The 21,422-nt window shown below is 41.0% G+C and overlaps 1 protein-coding gene across 3 annotated transcripts in view; it reads left to right on the top strand.

The window, feature by feature from the left end:
• The first annotated feature begins 48 nt into the window (after positions 1 to 48).
• The window catches only part of LOC129699628 (forkhead box protein N2-like), a 52,193-nt gene continuing 30,819 nt past the window's right edge, over positions 49 to 21,422 (top strand). The window contains exons 1-3 of one of the 3 annotated variants that reach the window (XM_055639597.1): positions 51 to 279; positions 8,014 to 8,092; positions 13,760 to 14,312. In XM_055639597.1, coding sequence (XP_055495572.1) covers positions 13,773 to 14,312 — 540 coding nt within the window. In that variant the 5' untranslated portion in view covers positions 51 to 279; positions 8,014 to 8,092; positions 13,760 to 13,772. Of the gene's footprint in view, positions 280 to 333; positions 481 to 8,013; positions 8,093 to 13,759; positions 14,313 to 21,422 lie in introns of those variants that run through there. The other 2 variants (XM_055639598.1, XM_055639599.1) reach the window with 2 other exon arrangements.

Raw genomic sequence — 21,422 nt, 5'->3', positions numbered from 1 at the left:
TCCGTCCTGTCGCGGAGCAGGAGGAACTGCCTTATTGGGAGACAGGCGCACACAAAGCGACGGGTGCGGGGCCATCTGCCGCTGTCAGGGGAGGGGTTCCAGGCGGCGGCACGTTACCATGGCAACAGCAGGGAATTTCGTGGCGTTCTTTGGAGTTTCTCTCGCTTTTTTGGTTCGGACGAGGGGCAGCTGTTAGCGCGGCACCCGGGAAGCAAATCACGTAAATAAATTACTCGAAATAGAAGTAGCAGCCCCCTCGGGCTGCAGCACCGGAAGATCGTGAGTACATGTATATATATCTATATATAAATATGTGTGTGTGTGTGGAAGTGGCGAAAGTGTCCCTAATGAGCGGCCGGAGGAGCAGTGTGCCTCTGACTATATAATAGGATCCGCGGCAATCGCCGGGCTCCCCTCGTGCTTCGAATGGTTTCTCTTTTCTTTCGTTCGCAGCCGAACGTTCCCCGGGAATCATGGAACGTAAGTTTTGCGACCCCGGGGCGCGAGCGTTCGCACCACGTTTCACGTCGCCGGGGCTGAGCTCGCACTTTGCTTTGCATCGCATCGAAAACAAATCTTTCTTAGTTTTGTGCCAATTATCATTAAAAACTACGCGGTGGGCTGTTTTTAAAAAAAAACTTATTTCACCAGCACCCCCAGTTCCAGACTATGTATTCGCTTTTTTTTTTGATTTGGGGTAATGCGCTCCGTGTAAAGTTATTTCCATTGCAGCAAGGCATTTGTAATCACAATTAAAACGATAAAAACTATAATACGGTTTCTTATAAGAGCAGTTGAAATCCTGCAAAATTTCGCTGGTTTTTGAAGCTTTGGAATTGCTCGGGGTTCACCGTTCAATTTCGATCGTTTTCTATTTATTTCTACTTCAGGATGTCGTACTTGTTGTGTTAAGATTCAAATTGGTGGCCTAACTGTTTTGTAAGGATTGGAAACAAAAAAAAATAGAGTTCACCATGTTTTAAAGAGTTTGTGTAATGGGGCCCAGAATTGTAGGCCTGGTCGAGAATGAGAAGCCAACAACTGAGTTGTCGGTCGTGTCAGTTTCCTGAATGAGATGTTGCAGCTTGTCGAGAGCGCTAGAAACTGACAGGTCCACGTGGTCGGATTGAGGAGACAGGAAGCGCCACCGCCCGGTGTCTATGATATGGCCTTCCCTTTCTCCCCTAAAAATACTCGAGTTGATCTTCGTCATTTCCGCATGTCTCCCCATCCAAAATCAATGATACCCAGTCACAAACATATTGGTCAAACAGCTACATTGTGTAGGAAGGAACTACAGATGCCGCTTTAAACCGCTGGAGTAACTCAGCGGGACAGGCAGCATCTCTGGAGAGAAGGAATGGGAGACGTTTTGGGTCGAGACCCTTCTTCAGAGTGAGAGTCAGGGGAGAGGGAGACATATAGATGTAGAAGGGTAAGGAGTGGAAAAGACAGATCAAAGCAGACGATGATAAGGAAATGTAGAATGGTTCATTGTTAGCTGAGGAGAGGGTGACAAGGAGGCATACAATCAGTAATATTTAGTCACAAAATGCTGGAGTAACTCAGCGGGACAGGCAGCATCTTTGGAGAGAAGGAATGGGTGACATTTCGGTTCTTGACCCGAAACATCACCTATTCCTTCTCTTTAAAGGTGCTGCCTGGCCTGCCGAGTTACTCCAGCTTTTTGTATTTTCGTATCTATCTTTGGACTGAAACTAGGAGGAAAGAGGAGGAAGGGGATAGGAGGGGAGGGGGAAAGGACAATGAGGGAAAACAAATGGTACTAAAAGTCAGAGACGTCAATATTCATATGGCTGGATTGTAAGCTGTCGAAACAAAATATGAGATGTGTTCCTACAATTTGTGTTGGGCCTCACTCTGACAGTTGAGGAGGCCCAGGACAGAAATGTCAGTGTGGGAATGGGAGGGGGAGTTAAAGTGTTTATCAACCGGGAGATCACGTAGGCCTAGGGGGATTGAGCGGAGGTCAACAACCACATCGTGAGCGATTTCTTTGCGGAGATTATTTTGAACAACGTATTTTGTATCCTTCAGCATTTACTTTGTAAATCCTTGTCCTTGACACAGACACAGTTCGAAAACTAACCCTGTGGCCCACTCAACTATCAACCACCCATTTACACTCATCCCATTTTATTCCCTACACATTCTCATCAAGTTACAATATTCACAACATTGCCTGTTTTTAATTTTAGATACAGAGCCCTCCATAATGTTTGGGATAAAGACCCATCATTTATTGATTTGCCTCTGTACTCCACAATTTGAGATTTGTAATAGAAAAAAAATCACGTGTGGTTAAAGTGCATATTGTCAGATTTTAATAAAGGGCACAGTTTGGTTTTACCCTGTAGAAATTACAACAATGTTTATACATAGTCCCCCAAATTCAGGGCACCATAATATTTGCGACACAACAATGTCATGTAAATGAAAGTAGTCATGTTTAATATTTTATTGCATTTCCTTTGCATGCAATGACTGCTTGAAGTCTGTGATTCATGGCCATCACCAGTTGCTGGGTGTCTACTCTGGTGAAGCTCTGCCAGGCCTGTATTGCAGCCATCTTTGGCTTATGCTTGTTTTGGGGGCTAGTCCCCTTCAATTTTCTCTTCAGCATATAAAAAGCATGCTCTTTTGGGTTCAGATCGGGTGATTGACGGCCACTCAAGAATTGACCAATTTTTAGCTTTGAAAAACTTCTTTGTTGCTTTAGCAGGATGTTTGAGATCATTGTCTTGCTGTAGAATGAACCACCGGCCAATGAGTTTTGAGGCATATGTTTGAACTTGAGCAGATAAGATGTGTCTCTACACATCAGAATTCATTATGCTACTACCATCAGCAGTTGTATCATCAATGAAGATAAGTGAGCCAGTACCTTCAGCAGCCATACGTGCCCAGGCCATAACACCCCCACCACTGTGTTTCACAGATGAGGTGGTTTGCTTTGGATCTTGGGTAGTTCCTTCTCTACTCCATTCTTTGCTTTTGCCATCACTTTGATGTAAGCTAATCTTTGTCTCATATGTCCACAAGACCTTTATCAAGAACTGTGGTTGATCTTTTAAGTACTTCTTGGCAAACAGTAAAGTGGCAATCCTATTTTTGCAGCTAACCAATGGTTTGCATCTTGCAGTGTAACCTCTGTATTTCTGATCATGAAGTCTTCTGTGGCCAACGGTCATTGACAAATCCACACCTGACTCCTGAAGACTGTTTCTGATCTGTTGGACAGGTGTTTGGGGATTTTTTTTTAAACTATAGAGAGAATTCTTCTGTCATCAGCTGCGGACGTCTTCCTTTACCTTCCAGTCCCTTTGTGATTAGTAAGCTCACCAATACTCTCTTCTTAATAATGTTCCAAATAGTTGATTTTTGTAAGCCTGATGTCTTTAAATGTTTTTTTCTTGTTTCTCAGTCGCATAATGGCTTATTTGACTTTCATTGGCGCAACTTTGGTCCTCATGTTAATAAACAGCAGTGAAAATTTCCAAAGGAGACAGAAAGACTAAGTGCTGAGAGCTCTCTTATACCTGCATTAAGGAGGCATTTAAACACACATGAACAATTACAAACACCGGTGAAGCCATGTGTCCAAAACATTATGGTGCCCTGAAATGGGGGGACTATGTATAAACACAGCTGTAATTTCTACAGGATGAAACCAAAATGTATAAAAATACCCTTTAATAAAATCTGACAATGTGCACTTTAACCACATGTGATTATTTCTATTACAAATCTCACAAATTGTGGAGTACAGAGGCAAATAGATAAATGATGGGTGTTTGTCCCAAATATTATGGAGGGTACTGTATCTAGCATCTACAGATTGTTTTGTTTATCATTATCTCCCAACCTGCACGTTTTTGAAACGTGGGATGAAAATGGAGCACCCGGATGAAAACTATGCAGTTTCATGGATAATGTACAAAGTCCATACAGACAACCCCGAGGTCAGGGTTGAACCTGGGTCTCTGGCGCTATGGGGCAGCAGCTCTAGTAGATGCACCACGTGCTGTCCCAAATGCCAATTAAATGCTGTATTTAGAAAATTCAGAAATTTAGAAAATTATTGAAAAAATGCTATGTGCACACAAGTTCAAATGCTAAAGTCGATGTTTGAAGGTGCCATTAGGATTTTTTCAACCTTTAATACCATTCCTCTTCTGATGACTAAAATTGGTTGCCTGGGCATTATAAAAGTCCCCAAAACTTTTATATTTAAAAAAAAAAAACTGCAGCACTGGAAATTAACAAAGACTGTAAATTTTGTTTACGTGCAAAGAGTAGGAGTAAACGGGTCCATTTCAGAATGTCAGGCAGTGACTAGTGGGGTACCGCAAGGCTCAGTGCTGGGACCCCAGCTATTTACAATATATATTAATGATCTGGATGAGGGAATTGAAGGCAATATCTCCAAGTTTGGATGACACTAAGCTGGGGGGCAGTGTTAGCTGTGAGGAGGATGCTAGGAGACTGCAAGGTGACTTGGATAGGCTGGGTGAGTGGGCAAATGTTTGGCAGATGCAGTATAATGTGGATAAATGTGAGGTTATCCATTTTGGTGGCAAAAACGGGAAAGCAGACTATTATCTAAATGGTGGCCGATTGGGAAAGGGGGAGATGCAGCGAGACCTGGGTGTCATGGTACACCAGTCATCAGTCATTGAAGGTTCAGCATTGTGGGGAGAGGCCGCATTGCAGAGAACTGGCTGTGCAAACAGGAAGCAAGAGTCCTTTTCACAATGGCAGTGACTATGGTACCGACAAGGGCTCATGGCTGTAGGCATGCAGGTGCAGCAGGCAGTAAAGAAAGCGAATGGTATGTTGGCTTTCATAGCAAAAGGATTTGAGTATAGGAGCAGGGAGGTTCTATTGCAGTTGTACAGTGTCTTGGTGAGACCACACCTGGAGTATTGCGTACAGTTTTGGTCTCCAAATCTGAGGAAGGACATTATTGCCATAGAGGGAGTGCAGAGAAGGTTCACCAGACTGATTCCTGGGATGTCAGGACTGTCTTGTGAAGAAAGACTGGATAGACTTGGTTTATACTCTCTAGAATTTAGGAGATTGAGAGGGGATCTTATAGAAACTTACAAAATTCTTAAGGGGTTGGACATGCTAGATGCAGGAAGATTGTTCCCAATGTTGGGGAAGTCCAGGACAAAGGGTCACAGCTTAAGGATAAGGGGGAAATCCTTTAAAACCGAGATGAGGAGAACTTTTTTCACACACAGAGAGTGGTGAATCTCTGGAACACTCTGCCACAGAGGGTATTTGAGGCCAGTTCATTGGCTATATTTAAGAGGGAGTTAGATGTGGCCCTTGTGGCCAAGGGGATCAGAGGGTATGGAGAGAAGGCAGGTACGGGATACTGAGTTGGATGATCAGCCATGATCATATTGAATGGCGGTGCAGGCTCGAATGGGCCGAATGGCCTACTCCTGCACCTAATTTCTATGTTTCTATGTTTCTATGAGAAAAACATTTTTCACACAGAGAGTGGTGAATCTCTAGAAATCTCTGCCGCAGAAGGTAGTTGAGGCCAGTTCATTGGCTATATTTAAGAGGGAGTTAGATGTGTTTGCTTGTGGCTAAAGGGATCAGGGGGTATGGAGAGAAGGCAGGTACAGGATACCGAGTTGGATGATCAGCCATGATCATATTGAATGGCGGTGCAGGCTCGAAGGGCCGAATGGCCTACTCCTGCACCTATTTTCTATGTTTCTATGTAAATACCCAACAAATCAGACAACTTATGAGAGAAACAACGTTTGTACTTTATAGTTAATTGTTGACTTTGATTCTTTCCCTGCCAATGCTGTTTGACCAGCTGAATATTTGGAGCATTTTCTGTGTTTTTGCAGTGTCCCCAGACGGTCATTGGTTTATTGTAGTTGAAAGTGCATCATTGGCAAGCTAAATACTCTCATTAAACAATTAGATATTTGCAAATATTTCATTTGGAATGACCCCTTGGCAACAGAGGCCATTTTGAAGCCCATTCAACTCTCTGAGATGAGTACATTTGAACATGTGAAAGACTGTCTGCTATTTCTTGAAACATGAGCACTTGTTCCTGAGATTTGACAGTTTCAAATGGGACAATCTGCTGACTCTCAAACCCTGTTGCTGGAGATTTGTATAGTCACTAGTATTCAAAAGGAGAGGTGATATGTTATTTCTGTGTTTCTAAGCTTCACACTATGCATGAGCAAGGAAGAAAGAAATACTTTAATGAACAATTAAAAATCATAAAATTGTACAACCCACTGTGCCCATGCCAAACGTTTTTACCTGTCTACACTAACTGCAAATGCCTTGCCTATTTAATTATCTGCCGAATGCTTCTTAAACACAGTAATTATATTTGATTGCACCACCTGCTCTGGCAGATATGAAAGACGATGAGTTTAAAAAATAACTTTCCCATCTGATCCCCTTTAATACTCCCTCCTCTCACCTTAAACCTATAGAGTAGTCCGAGAACAGCTCCCACAAATGCCAATGAAAGCAATACAAAGTCAGAATACATGTCCAGGTTTGACTGCAACTTAACCAGTATTGCTTGGGAGAGCAATTCAAGCACATCAGTTGTGGGATAAGAAACATTAGCCAGGTTCACAATAGTAATCATTATTGGGCGATTCAAGGACAGGTACAAATGAGAACTGGGAATAGTCATTATGTTTCTTGGTAGATTTGGTTAATATTTCATTGCCTTTAAATGCAGCACAGTGGCGCAGCTAGCAGAATTGCTGCCTCGCAACGTCAGAGCAGAGAGATGAGTGTGTGGCCAGGATGGTATGGGTCCTTGATGATGCTGGCAGCCTTTTTGAGGCAGCGATTGCGATAGATCCCCTCAATGGTAGGGAGGTCAGAGCCGATGATCGACTGGGCAGTGTTTACAACTTTTTGCAGTCTTTTCCGCTCCTGGATGCTCAGTTGCCGAACCAAGCCACAATGCAACATGCTCTCTACTGTGCACCTGTAGAAGTTCGAGAGAGTCCTCCTTGACATACCGACTCTCCATAATCTTCTCAGGAAGTAGAGGCGCTGATGTGCTTTCTTTATGATTGCATCGGTGTTCTGGGGCCAGGAGAGATCTTCGGAAATATGCACGCCCAGGAATTTGAAGTACTTGACCCTTTCCAACATCGACTCGTTGATATAAACAGGGCTGTGGGTCCCCATCCTACCCCTTCCGAAGTCCACAATCAGTTCCTTGGATTTGCTGGTGTTGAGAGCCAGGTTATTGTGCTGGCACAATTTGGTCAATCGATCGATCTCACTTCTATACTGTGACTCGTCCCCATCAGTGATACGTCCCATAACAGTGGTGTCGTCGGCGAACTTGATGATGGAGTTCGCACTATGTCCGGCTACGCAATCATGAGTATAGAGTGAGTACAGCAGGGGGTTGAGCACGCAGCCTTGAGGTGCTGCCGTGCTGATTGTTATCTAGGATGACACATTTCCACCAATACGGACAGACTGTGGTCTGTGAATGAGGAAGTCGAGGATCCAATTGCAGAAGGATGCGCAGAGACCCAGATCTGAGAGCTTGGTAACCAGCTTGGAAGGGAAGATGGTATTAAATGCTGAGCTGTAGCCAATGAATAACAGCTTGACATATGAGTTTTTGTTGTCCAAGTGGTCCAGAGCGGAGTGGAGTGGAGAGCCAGTGAGATAGCATCCACCGTTGATCTGTTGTGGCGGTAAGCGAACTGCAGTGGGTCCAGGTTGGCATGGATCTGGTGGGTGGAAGAATCTGTTCCCATGCTGTATCTCTAAACTATGGCCTTTCATCTCATAAAAGCTACTTGAAGACTACCAGGCCATGGATCCAATGTCTTCAGAAAATCAGGAAAAAGCCATAACGATGCTATGTTTTACAGGATATCAAAGCTGTGACCATGGCACTTTTTTTTGTAATAAAAAAACTTCAGAATGTTGTCTCAAGTTTTCTTATTTATGTTTTAGGTCCTGAATTGAAATGACCACCTTGTGCTGGCATTGATCAAGCTAAATTCGCATTGAAGTGATTAGAGCACAATCTTGGGTGAGTTTTTGAAGGTTGTATGTAATGCTGTTCCCAGCAACCATTTTCTCTCTTTGCCGCTGCAAAATTACTGTACTAACCTTGCATCTGTTTCGCACCGTTCCTGGCACCAATTTGAAATCCTGCTGGGTTTTTTTCATTGAAAAAAAATTCCTTATATCTCTGATTATAATCCTTCGCAATAATATGAACCTTTAGCCAATTCCTCATCAAAGATAAATTGTGCACAATAAGTCGTAGCAAGATTTAAATTTGGGATGATCTGATAAGGGATGACATGTTAGTTATTGAAATGGAAAGCGATGAACTGACGATCATTTAAGAGATTGGTGAACTTAATTAAGATGATGCTTCACAGCAGCACCAAGACATTGTTTTTGGATGAAACATTAAACGGATAACCCAGCTTTTCTCTCAAGTGGATGTAAAACAACCAGTGGCACTTTTTTCCAAGAGCAGTGTGGTTCTCCATAGTACACCAATACTTCATCAATTCACTATGCAAAAATATATATATATATATTGCTGTGCTCAAAATGGCTGCTGCTTTTCCAATTTAAGACAACGACTACGTTTTAGAACTATTGCTTAGCTGCAAAGTGCTTCAAGATAGCTGAGGTTATAAAATTCTCAAAATAAATTTATTTTGTTTACTCCTCTGAATCACTTAAGATTCTTATGGAAGAAAACAATTAACTTGTTCTTTCGCATCCACCTAAAATAAAATAAAACCCAAATTTCCTCATCTCATCAAACTGCTTAGCACTCCACTGTCCTACCTGGAAATCCATTCCAACTGTTCATCGGTTTTTACATCCAGAATTTAACCTGACCACCACTGTGAAAGCACCGTTTCACAAGCTGTATGCAATGCCTCCCAGCTAGCATAGTGTCTTGGATTTAACTGGGGTCGTTTTGCTCTTGGGTTTATTCATTGTCTCATCCCAAGATGTCCTGGGAAATGAGCTTTCACTTTAAATAGCCAAAACTCATTTAGGCAGGTATTTCAGCATTCAGTATTTCCAGTGGTGATACAAAGAATTGCACAAAATGCTTGTTGCGCCACATTGTTGCTGTGTCCACCTGGTAATCTTTTCTTGTGCAGACTTCAGAAAAGGTTGTCTGTGTTGGAAGTATGGTGTTGAATATGTGAGGAACGTGACCTGCGTAAAAGTGATGACTGTCTGTAACTGTGACCTTAAGTTTGAGAGTGTTGGCCTAGGAAAGAACATTGATATTAGTTTGCTCGTCCTAGCAATGAACTCGGAGAAATTTGGAGAGGCAGCATTAGAGATATCCTTCCAGTGCCTTGTACTTACAGATGCTTGCAGTAGTCCAGGTCCCAGAAGCATATAGAAATTCAGGGATCACTGCTCCCTGAACCATAGCTTTTGTGCCAGGTCTCGGATTTTGATCTTCACTAACTCTGTGGATGCATTGATGGTGATGGTGAATTTCATTCTGAGAATATATGTTCTGCATTTTCCAGGGTGTAATGGTGAATCTTTAAAGTTAGGAAGCAGTGTTGTATGGACAGGTTGGTTTGTCCTGCAGAGGGTAAGGCAATTGTTTTGTATGCTTCAGTATTGAGTATTAAGTATTAAGATTTCTTAAGTCAGCTACCTGGCATAATACGAGGCCACTGAACAGCTGGATCAATCCAAAATTACAACTTTAGAAAAATATTCTTGGATTACGTGTATTTTTAGACTGATGTTTGACTGCGAGCGATGAATGGAAGTTTCATTGTTTGGAGGAAGTGCGTTGGCTTCTTTGTCAAGGGCGAACAATAGACAATAGGTGCAGGAGTAGGCCATTCGGCCCTTCGAGCCAACGCCGCCATTCAATGTGATCATGGCTGATCATCCCCAGCCAGTACCCCGTTCCTGCCTTCTCCCCATATCCCCTGACTCCGCCCGCTATCTTTAAGAGCCTTATCTAGCTCCCTCTTGAAAGTATCCAGAGAACCGGCAGAGAATTCCACAGACTCACAACTCTCTGTGAGAAAAAGTGTTTCCTCATCTCTGTTCTAAATGGCTTACCCCTTATTCTTAAGCTGTGGCTCCTGGTTCTGGACTCCCCCAACATCGGGAACATGTTTCCTGCCTCTAGCGTGTCTAAACCCTTAATAATCTTATCCCCATGTATTTTTAAATGATACCAACGAACCTGCCTCCACCACTTCCACTGGAAGCTCATTCCACACCGCTACCACTCTCTGAGTAAAGAAGTTCCCCCTCATGTTACCCCTAAACTTCTGTCCCTTAATTCTGAAGTCATGTCCTTGTAACCTTGTAAACCTATGCTGCACTCACTCAATAGCAAGAATGTCCTTCCTCAAATCAGGGGACCAAAATTGCACACAATACTCCAGGTGTGGTCTCACTAGAGCCCTATACAACTGCAGAAAGACCTCTTTGCTCCTATACTCAAGTCCTCTTGTTATAAAGGCCAACATGTTATTCGCTTTCTTCACTGCCTGCTGTACCTGCATGCTTACTTTCGTTGATTGATGAACAAGGACCCCCAGATCCCATTGTACTTCCCCTTTTCCCAACTTAACACCATTTAGATAGTAATCTGCCTTCCTGTTTTTGTTACCAAAGTGGACAACCTCACATTTATCCGCATTAAACTGCATCTGCCATGTATCTGCCCACTCACCCAACCTGTCCAAGTCACCCTGCATTCTCAAAGCATCCTCCTCACAGTTCACTCTGCAACCCAGCTTTGTGTCATCTGCAAATTTGCTAATGTTACTTTGAATCCCTTCATCAAAATAATTGATGTATATTGTAAATAGCTGCGATCCCAGCACCGAGCCTTGCGGTACCCCACTAGTCACTGCCTGCCATTCTGAAAGGGACCCGTTAATCCCTACTCTTTGTTTCCTGTCTGCCAACCAATTTTCTATCCATGTCAGCACTCTACCCCCAATACCATGTGCCCTCATTTTGCCCACTAATCTCCTATGTGGGACGTTATCAAATGCTTTCTGAAAGTCCAGGTACACTACATCCACTGGATCTCCCTTGTCCATTTTCCTAGTTACATCCTCAAACAATTTCAGAAGATTAGTCAAGCATGATTTCCCTTTCATAATCCATGCTGACTCGGACCGATCCTGTTACTGCTATCCAAGTGTGCTGCTATTTCATCTTTTATAATTGACTCCAGCATCTTCTCCACCACCAATGTCACAGACAGTATGACACCTTGCATGTCATTTTAATATTACACTTATCCCATACCCCTGGATATTCCGGATTAATAAATTAAGGTTTAATAGCCTGATGGCTGTGGGGAAGTAGCCGTTTCTGAACCTGGACGTTGCAGTCTTCAGGCTCCTGTACCTTCTACCTGAAGGTAGCGGGGAAATGAGTGTGTGGCCAGGATGGTGTGGGTCCTTGATGATGCTGCCAGCCTTTTTGAGGCAGCGACTGCGATAGATCCCCTCGATGGTAGGGAGGTCAGAGCCGATGATGGACTGGGCAGTGTTTAATACTTTTTGGAGTCTTTTCCGCAGCGTGAGAGCGTGGGAATCGGGCGAAATGCGTGAGTCTCATGCTCGATGCGTGAGAGTTGGCAGCTCTGACATCATATCAGAGAAGACAGGGAGGGGAAAGGAAATGGAAAACATAAGAATAGGGGAACTCAAACTGACATATCAGTGGAATAGATTGGCATCAAAATCGAACACCACATAAAGCAGTGAATGTGTGGAGGATGTTTCGGCATCAGATTTATTTTTGTTGGTGCCTTCTTGAATTGAAATGGGTGGGGCAGGACTTAATGGCTGCCTCTTGAATTGCTGAAGCAGGTGAGCATTGTGTTGCTAATTAGATATTTAACTAAATAGCCACTCAACAGCATGGCTGATGTCTTTAATGGAAAAGCTTGGGTGGGGGGGAAAGAACCAATGACACACACACACTGTAAATAAGGCACTTTTATCTACAGTGCTATCTTGATTAACTAAATTGTTTAGCTGTGTATCATACAAAAGATTGAATATTTTACAACTGACTGAGATCATCTCCACAGAAAACAAAAATTGTAGTAAAGAATCATTTGCTTTTATTTACTGTGTAGTTTAAGAATGTATTTTTGAGATTAGTGTCAAACATGTAAGTTAACATAAATTACAGGGGCTTTTGCCTGTGACTTGGATTTTTTTTTAATCTACTATTTCAGTAAAATAATCATTTACCAATGTTTAAACGGCCATTAAATGTACACAAAATGCTGGAGAAACTCAGCGAGTGCAGCAGCATCTATGGAGCAAAGGAGATAGGTGACGTTTCGGGCCGAAACCCTTCTTCAGACTGATGGGGGGTTTCGGCCCGAAACGTCGCCTATTTCCTTCGCTTCATAGATGCTGCTGCACCCGCTGAGTTTCTCCAGCATTTTTGTGTACCTTTGATCTTCCAGCATCTGCAGTTCCTTCTTGAACACTTTAAACGACCATTGGTTTCTGGAACTCTGATAAACAGTTGAATTAAAATTTAATTTGATCACAATAGTGATCAGACTAGAGTAAATTCAAGCACACTAATTTAACTGAATACTGTCTGTAAACTGAATTAAAACACTACCTTTCGAGGAAAAAAACAATGATGTATCTGTCTTTGTGTTATAGCAGCAAATATAATGGCCATGCCTTCAATTCTTTCATCCAAATCATTTATTTAAATTCCAAAGGTTTAGGCTCCATCAATCTTTGTGACATTACTTGGTACATCTTACCAACCAGAAATTTTTGCCTATTGTTTCTTATTATCCAGCTAGTCTTTTAATCTTGCCAACGTGTCACTTCCTACACCACATTTTTTTTATTTTCTGCAACTGTTAATGCAGCACCTTATCAATTCCCTCGTATCCATAGCACATGTACTTAATCATCTACTTAAATAAAGGCGCTGAGAGATGTATTCTATATTACTACAAATGCAAATCTGGTTGGGAAAGTATTCAGTGGGGAAGGCACAAGGAGGTTGAGCAGGTAAAATGTATTCCTTAACGCATGATGAAACATGGTGGTATGTAGCTGCTTACACCACAAATGGTTTTTGGGAACATAACGCGGGGATGCACTATTATTTTTGAACCTAAACGGTTCAATACAGCAAACTTGTGTTGTGAGAAATTCAGACTGAATGGTTCACCAGGTCCAATTGTTTGATATTTACATTATTTATATTCAAGTGCGGAAGATTGCCTGATGTCCTGGTTTTGAACATGGTTAGAACTATATAATGTATTTAGAACCATCTAATGGATTTATGCAGAGGGTATGTATGGTATTGTCAGCCAATGATTTGAAGATGCATCAATGAATGATGCATAGCTTTATACAAGAAACATGGACTATTTAGCCATTTAAGGAGCAGAGGAAAGAGAAACTGCCACAGGTTCTAATAAAGGAGTGTTTCTCAAGAAAAATGCTGTGGTGGAGGATGGTTACCTAAAATGGGTACATAAAATAAAGTACAGAGTGCATATTAAAATCAATTTTGATTACTTTTTCTGCAGTGTGGTCATCAAGCTTGATTGACATGGAACTATTCCATTCTGTGTTACTATAAATCTTTTGCGACCTGTGATAAAAGTCGTAAAGGTAAAAACAGATGCTCTCTTTGATTATATTCCCTTTTCTTTGCTTTATAGATGTGAAAGTTAAATGGGCCCAATCAGCAGCATGTCTCCATTGAAGAAAGGGGAGACCTCGGGCACAGGGGAGCCTTGCAGCTTGAATTCAAACTGTCCAGCAGATGTTCTTCCAGAGGTGACGGGTGGTTCCAGGCCCAGAACTATTTTTGCAGAGAAAGGAATGACAGATGATGAGGAGCTTACAAACCTGAACTGGCTTCATGAAAATAAAAACCTCCTCAAAAACCTTAGTCTTGGCAGTGAGATGCTACGTAGTGTTAGTCCTACTCGTGATGTTACTGAGGAAGACACTTCACCTTTGCCACTCTCTGATTCACATAACAATGAGAAGGGTGGATTGAACTCCAAGCCTCCCTATTCATTTAGCTGCCTTATTTTTATGGCGATTGATCACTCGGCCAGAAAATGTCTGCCAGTCAAGGATATCTACAATTGGATATTGGAACGTTTTCCTTATTTTACCAATGCACCCACTGGCTGGAAGAACTCTGTAAGGCACAATCTTTCCTTGAACAAATGTTTCCGGAAAGTGGAAAAGGGTCATGGCAAGGTTAGTGTTCACAGTTCAATATCTATCAGACCATGCAAATGTTTAAAAAAAAATACAGTGCTGGAATGACTCAGCTGGTCATGCAGCTTCTATGGAGAACATGGATAAGGGAATTTTCAATTGTGACCTTTCTTCTGACCTGAAACGTCACCTATCCATATACTTCAGAGATGCTGCCTGACCCGCTGAGTTACTCCAGCACTTTTTTTGTAAACCAGCATCAGCAGTTCCTTCTTTCTCCATGTGAATGTCAAGATAGACTGTTAATTGCTAGGCTGGTAAGTGGGCTGCTGAACAATATCCATAATTTAGACCCTAGATTTGAGTTCTTATCTGTGTAAATTTGCTGATCTAAGCTGTGCACTGTTGAGAATTTCAGCACATGAAAGCAATGATTAGTGAAAAGGAGTTCAAGGTTCTTGTTCAGTACATGCAAGTTGATGACATAATTTTACTAAGTTAAACTTTCCTTGCTTCTTGAAATCGGAGCTGCAAAATTTAGAATGGACAAAATGGAGGGGGAGGGTCAGGGACAACTGGAGGAGTTCTCAACTTGTGTAAATTAAATCCACTACAGGTACCAGATGAAAATAGTCGTTGCCTAAAAATGATTGCAACAAAAGATTACTGGTTTTGATGGAATTCCAAGTGTATGTTGAATAGTTCTTCAGGTTGGCAGCCACATTTTTCTAACAGGAGGAAGATTAGGTTATCAGAAAAAATAATAGGAAGAGACTGACGTCTTTTCATATGACTGCTCAGTTGTGAACTATTACAGTTTTATTGTCCCTTCAAGTGTGATCTCTGAAGCATTAAACGTTTGTAACTAAACTAACCATTTCCCCATAATTTAGTCTTTTCAAAGTACAGATTTTTTAAGATGCCCCAAAAAGTCTGCATTTTCACAATTTCCGCCCCCCCCCCCTATCTTCTCTGTTGTGCTTGTAAATATTTACAGTAATAAAAAGAAAGGGTAGATGGAAAACACTGGTTAGGACCCACTTGGATTTCTATGTGCAGTTCAGGTTGCCACACTATAGGAAAATTGTCAATGTGCTGGAGAGAGTCGAGAGTAGTTTCACCAGGATGTTGCCTGGATGGGAGGGTTTTGGCTATGGGGGAAGAGATTGTAGAGGCTGTTCCTGTTTCCCTGGAGCGAAGGAGATTGAAAAGTGAGCTGATAGGTTAAAAAGACTGAGAGGTATAGATGGGTTATATAGTCAAGATCTATTTGCCATAGTAACCATATTGAAAGCAGAAGGGAATAGGTTAAAGGTGAGATGAAGGAATTTTAAAGGGGATTTGAAGGGTGATTTTTTAATATAGTGAATAATTGATATCTGAAACGGGTTTATAAATGATGAGGTACATAGATAGGGGAGATAGTCACAATCTTTCTCCCACGGGATGAGGGGGTGGTGGAGCGTATAGGCTTAAGTTGTGAGGGAACATTTAAACGGAATCTGAGGGGCAGATTTTTTTTACACACATGGTCATCAGTAAATGGATCAGGCTGCTTGAGGAGGCGGTAGAGGCAGGTACAAATGCAATGTTAGAAGTCATTCAGATAAGTACCTGCACTAGAACGGTTTTGAAGGACATTGGCCAAACACAAGAAGATTAGATTTGTGCAGATAGGCTTGGAAGAGTTAGGCAAAGAGCTAATTTCTGTTGTTTATAACTCTATCTGGAAATCGCTGCAACTAAAGTTGGAAGTCCGATATTATGACTACGTGTAAGAAGCATTTAGACAGACACTTAAATATGCAAGGCCTAGAAGGATCTAGTCCCAGTGCGGGCAAATGGAATTATCGTAGACTGGCAAAATAGTTTGCATGAATGCAATGAACCGAAGGGCCAATTTCCGTGATTTCACTTTTGTGAAAACTGTTGACAGATAATGGAATACATTAAGATTGGTGATTTAAATCCATGTACCAGAGTGGGAAGGTACAACATAAATGGAAGTCCACAGAAAAATTCTAGTTGCACAACTGCACGTCCATGTATTAGGTGTTTACAAATAATCGAAAAGCAACAGGCAAGATTATACTCTTGCAATAAATGGTTGGGCAGCAAGTACGCCTGCGATTTAAGGACAGGGATTAAACCCTTTATCCCTTAAACATTGTATACATCAGAAAATTTTAGCAAAGATTCTAGCTAGAAGACTAAATAATTATATTAACAATTTAATAAATACGGATCAATCGGGATTTATACCCAAAAGACAATCATTTAATAATTTGAGAAGGCTTTTCAATATAATGTACTCTCACAATGAGGACAATGAAGATATTTCAGTTGTTATGCTGGATGCAGAGAAGGCATTTGATCAGGTAGAATGGCAGTATTTATTCAAGGTACTCCAAAAATTTAATACGGGAGAGAATTTTACGATAGATCTACGGCAAGAATATTAACTAACAATATGCTATCTCCAAAATTTTACTTATCAAGGGGCAATAGGCAAGGTTGTGCCTTATCACCATTGCTATTTGCCCTTATGATAGAACCACTGGCCGAAAGGATTAGAAATCACCCGAATATTCATGGATATAATACTAAGGACTCAAAGAATAAAATTTCATTATACGCTGATGATATCCTTTTATATATTACTAATACACAAATGAGTATACCCACCTTATTAACACTAATTGAGGAATTCGGCTCTTTTTCAGGATATAGAATAAATTGGAATAAAAGCGAAATTATGTCTTTAAAACCCCAGGATTCGAGACACTTACTAAAATTCCCCTTCAAAATTGCAACAGAAAAATTCAAGTATCTGGGTATTCAAATTACGAGAAGACACAAATCATTATTTAGTGCCAATTTTATGCCACTATTAAATAAACTGAATGATATGATTACATTTTGGAAAACGCTCCCGCTCTCATTGATGGGTAGAATTAACGCTATAAAAATGACTTTCTTACCACAATTAATATATTTGTTTCAAGCGATCCCAATATATATTCCAAAATACTTTTTCAAAAAACTAGATTCTACTATCACTAATTTTATATGGGATTACAGAGCACACAGAATTCAACTAAAGCATTTGTGTAAACCTAAAGAAGTTGGGGGTTTATCATTACCTAACTTTATGTATTACTACTGGGCAGTGCATATTAAGAACATAATGTACTGGTTGGATAGTTCCACTCAGCAGTTGGAGTGGATAAGAATGGAGAAAGAGGAGTGCTATCCGCACGATATAGGAACGATCCTGCTCTCATCGATAAAATTGAATAGTATAATATATAAGAAGAACCCAATTATTCACAATACAATAAGAATTTGGAAACAAATAAAAGTATCCTTGAAATTAAATAATCTATCGGTACTAACCCCACTATTGAACAAACCCGCATTCAAACCATCTCTCATCGACAAAACATGTCAACAATGGGATAGACTGGGGATTAGGAAAGTCGGGGATATGTATGAATTGGGCAAACTGTTATCATTTCAACATTTAAAATTAAAATTTTAAATGAAGGATATTCAATATTTTAAATATATACAGATATGTGACTTTATGAAGAAATATACACATAGATTTCAAACTATATTTTTAGACCCTTTAGAAGAAGCAATGAATATTAAGGCTGATTCACAAAAACTAATATCATACTTTTATAATAATCAATTAAATAGAAAATTACCCTCAACAGAAGCACTAAGAGAAGATTGGGAACATGAGCTAATGATAAAGATCTCGAAGGGTAGATGGGAAAAGTATCTGATGAACACACATAATTGTTCTATTAATGCAAGACATAATTTAAATCAATTCAAATTATTACATAGACTATATTATTCAAAAACGAGGTTGAATAAATTTTATCCAAACGTCTCTCCCAGATGCGATAAATGTTTGTTTCAAAACGCTAATATAACACATTCATTTGTAGGATGTACAAAGTTGAATAAATTTTGGAGCGATATATTTGATATATTTACAAAGCTTTTCAAGTCAAGAATAGAACCTAAAACGGAATGGATTATATTTGGAATAATAATAGAAGATATCAATTTAAATAAAGACCAAAACTTTTTTTTAATTATGGGTTAATAATTGGAAAGAAATTGATACTTAAATTTTGGAAAAATACAACCATACCAACTGTTAAAATGTGGATTAGGAATATGATGGACATAGCACGCCTTGAAGAAATGAGACTCCGACTAATAGATAAATATGACCAATTCTTAAGGAGTTGGTCTCCTTTCATCGACTTTTTGGAATCATGTGATGCAGCGGTACCGTAAAGATTGTTGATTTCAGTTCATGCCGTGGATAGATCTACATCTCCGAATAAAGATTTGAAAATTTCTCTTTTAAGGGGTCTTCTCTCCTATTTCTACTTTCCACTTTTTCTTTTTTTTATATACACACTTCACGTTTTTCTATTCTCTACCATCTATTTTTCCTCTTTTTCCCCTTTCTATTGTTTTCTTTTTCTTGTCTTGCTTACTTCCTTCTCAAAACATAAAACTAGAGGTTGTACATAGAATGGATTACGGTATGACATAGTTGGCACCTAAAATTAGGTTCCACTGTACTGTTTTGTACTGTATTAACTTCTAATAAAATAAACAAAAAAAACCCCCAAAAAACCAAAAAAAACACATTGTATACATTATCTTGCGTACGGCTTTTGACTCGTGTGTGCAATGAAGAACCTGAAACTTGTAGTAGAGTACACTGTTGCTATGTGGTAGGGGTTGGTCTGTCCTGTCCTCTTCTTGTCCAGCCCCTTCCCACCTACGTCAGAGACACCTCACGTGGTCCTCAACTCTTCAATAACTTTCCGTTTCCAGGCCACCCCCCATAGGCCTCTAGTCCCATTACACCTCCATCCCCCACCAAGGTCTCAAGACCCTCCTGTTCTTTCTTGAACAGAGCTCAAATAAATTTCCCTCTACTAATACTCTCCACAACCTGGTGGAACTTGTTCTCACCCTCAACTTCTCTTGTGACTCCTCACTTTCTTCAAGTTAAAGGTGTGGAATGGGCACTCGTATACAGTGGCGGAGTGGGTCTAAAAATATTGGTTGCTAGGAGACAAAGGGGGCCCACCCACAACTACAATGCTATCATTTAACAGGGGCCACTTGCTATCACTTCATCAGGGGCCCACTTGCCATCGGGCAAACTGACACCCTGGCCAGTCCGCCACTGCTCGTATAGGCCAGCCTTTTTGTTGGCTATATCGAACAGTCCTTGTTCCAAATGTACACTGGCACTGTCCCCCAATTCTTTCTCTGCTACATCGATGACTGGATCCTGGCTGCCTCCTGCTCCCGTGCAGAACTTGTTGATTTCACTAACTTTACCACCAACTTTCTCCTGCCCTCAAATTTACTTATCTCTGTTACCTCTCTCCCCTTTCCTGATCTCGCGTCTCTATCATGGGTAAACAGGCTACCAACTGACGTCTACAACAAACTTCCCAACTCCCACAGTTATCTGGACTACAATTCCTCCCACCCAGCCTCTTGCAAAAACGATATCTCTATCTCTCAATTTCTCTGTCTCCGTTGCATCTGCCCCCAAGATGAGGCTTTTCATTCTAGGGTGTCCTTGTTCTTTAATAAACGTGGTTCCCCCCCGCTGTCATAGATGGATCCCTCACCCGCGTCTCCTCTGCGCTCCATAGTTCTGCTCTTGCTCCCAGATGGAACAAAAATAGAGTGCCCCTGATCCTTCGTCATTTCCATCACCTCCAGCATGATCCCACCACCAATCACATCTCTTTCCGCCTTCCACAGAGACTGCTCCCTCTGCAACTCCATGGTTCACACATCCTTTCACACCCAAACCACCCGGGTACTTTGCACCTCAACCACAGGAGATGTAACCCCTCACCTCCATCCAATGACACCGGCAGTCCGTCCAGGTGAGACTGGTTCACGAGCACGTCCTCTAACCTCATCTACGGCATCTGGTGTTCCCGATGTGGCTTCTGTACATCGGAAAGACCAAGTGTGGACATGGGTGACCATTTCACCGAACTTGTACTCAATCTGCCAAGGCCTACTGGATCTCCTGGATTGTAACCATTTTAACTCTCTTCCCATTCCCATAATGACCTTTTTTTGTCCTGGGGCTCCTTCACTACCAGAGTAAGACCACTCACAAACTGAAGGAACAGCATCTCTTATTCCGCTTGGGTAGCTTACAGCCCAATGGTATGAAAATTGAATTCTTCAACTTTACGTAACTACATAACTCCTCCCCCTTCTCCTCCCCTTCCATGTGTCCCACCTATTTCCCCCTTCCATTCCTTTATCTTAAAAATTTGCAAATCTTCAATCATTTTGTCTCACATTTTCTGTCTTTTCATCATTGGCCTTTGTCTGCCATCTGCTGATTTAAACCCCCCCCCCCCCCCACATGTATCAACCTATTATCTGCCAGGCTTTTGCTTCGGACTAAACCAGAACCAGATAATACAATAGTCAGTAATTGGCATGATAAACAGGAATACATTTCCAAAATGAAATTCTCTATTGCTGCTCCCCTTGTCAACCGTGCCATGCGATTCGAAACATCACATTTGAAACTTGTCTTCCTGCTTCCTTCCAATTTGTCCATCACTGCCATTTATTCGCTTCTTGGCCCTGGCATATATTTATTTAATTATGTTCTTTGCAACAACTTGGGGTGTTTATTCAAAATAAATGTCACTATTTCTTTGCACGTTTTTGTTGTATCATTCACAATACTCTGCCAGTTCATTGACATAATCACCTAGAGCTGGCATGCACCTTTTCATCTTGTACAGGAAGGTTGTTTAAATAAAATACAAATAATTTACAATAATATTGGAATATCATCAAATTATTATTAACATTGCAATGGAATTCAGTAGTTAGAAGCAGCAATTCTGTAAGATCTGAGATTATCGGCTAATAGGTTAAGTTAGCTTAAGAAAGAACTGCAGATGCTGGAAAAAATCTAAGGTAGACAAAAATGCTGAAGAAACCAGCATTTTTCTTCAAGTTTCTTCAGCATTTTTGTCTACCAAAAGTTAAGTTAGTGATCAGTCTTAGATTGTATTTGATATGTATGTCTTCTTGGGTTAAATATTTGAA

This window comes from Leucoraja erinacea, chromosome 8, assembly GCF_028641065.1.
Source record: "Leucoraja erinacea ecotype New England chromosome 8, Leri_hhj_1, whole genome shotgun sequence".
NCBI lineage: Eukaryota > Metazoa > Chordata > Chondrichthyes > Rajiformes > Rajidae > Leucoraja > Leucoraja erinaceus.
This window is presented reverse-complemented; position numbering and strand designations above follow the sequence as displayed.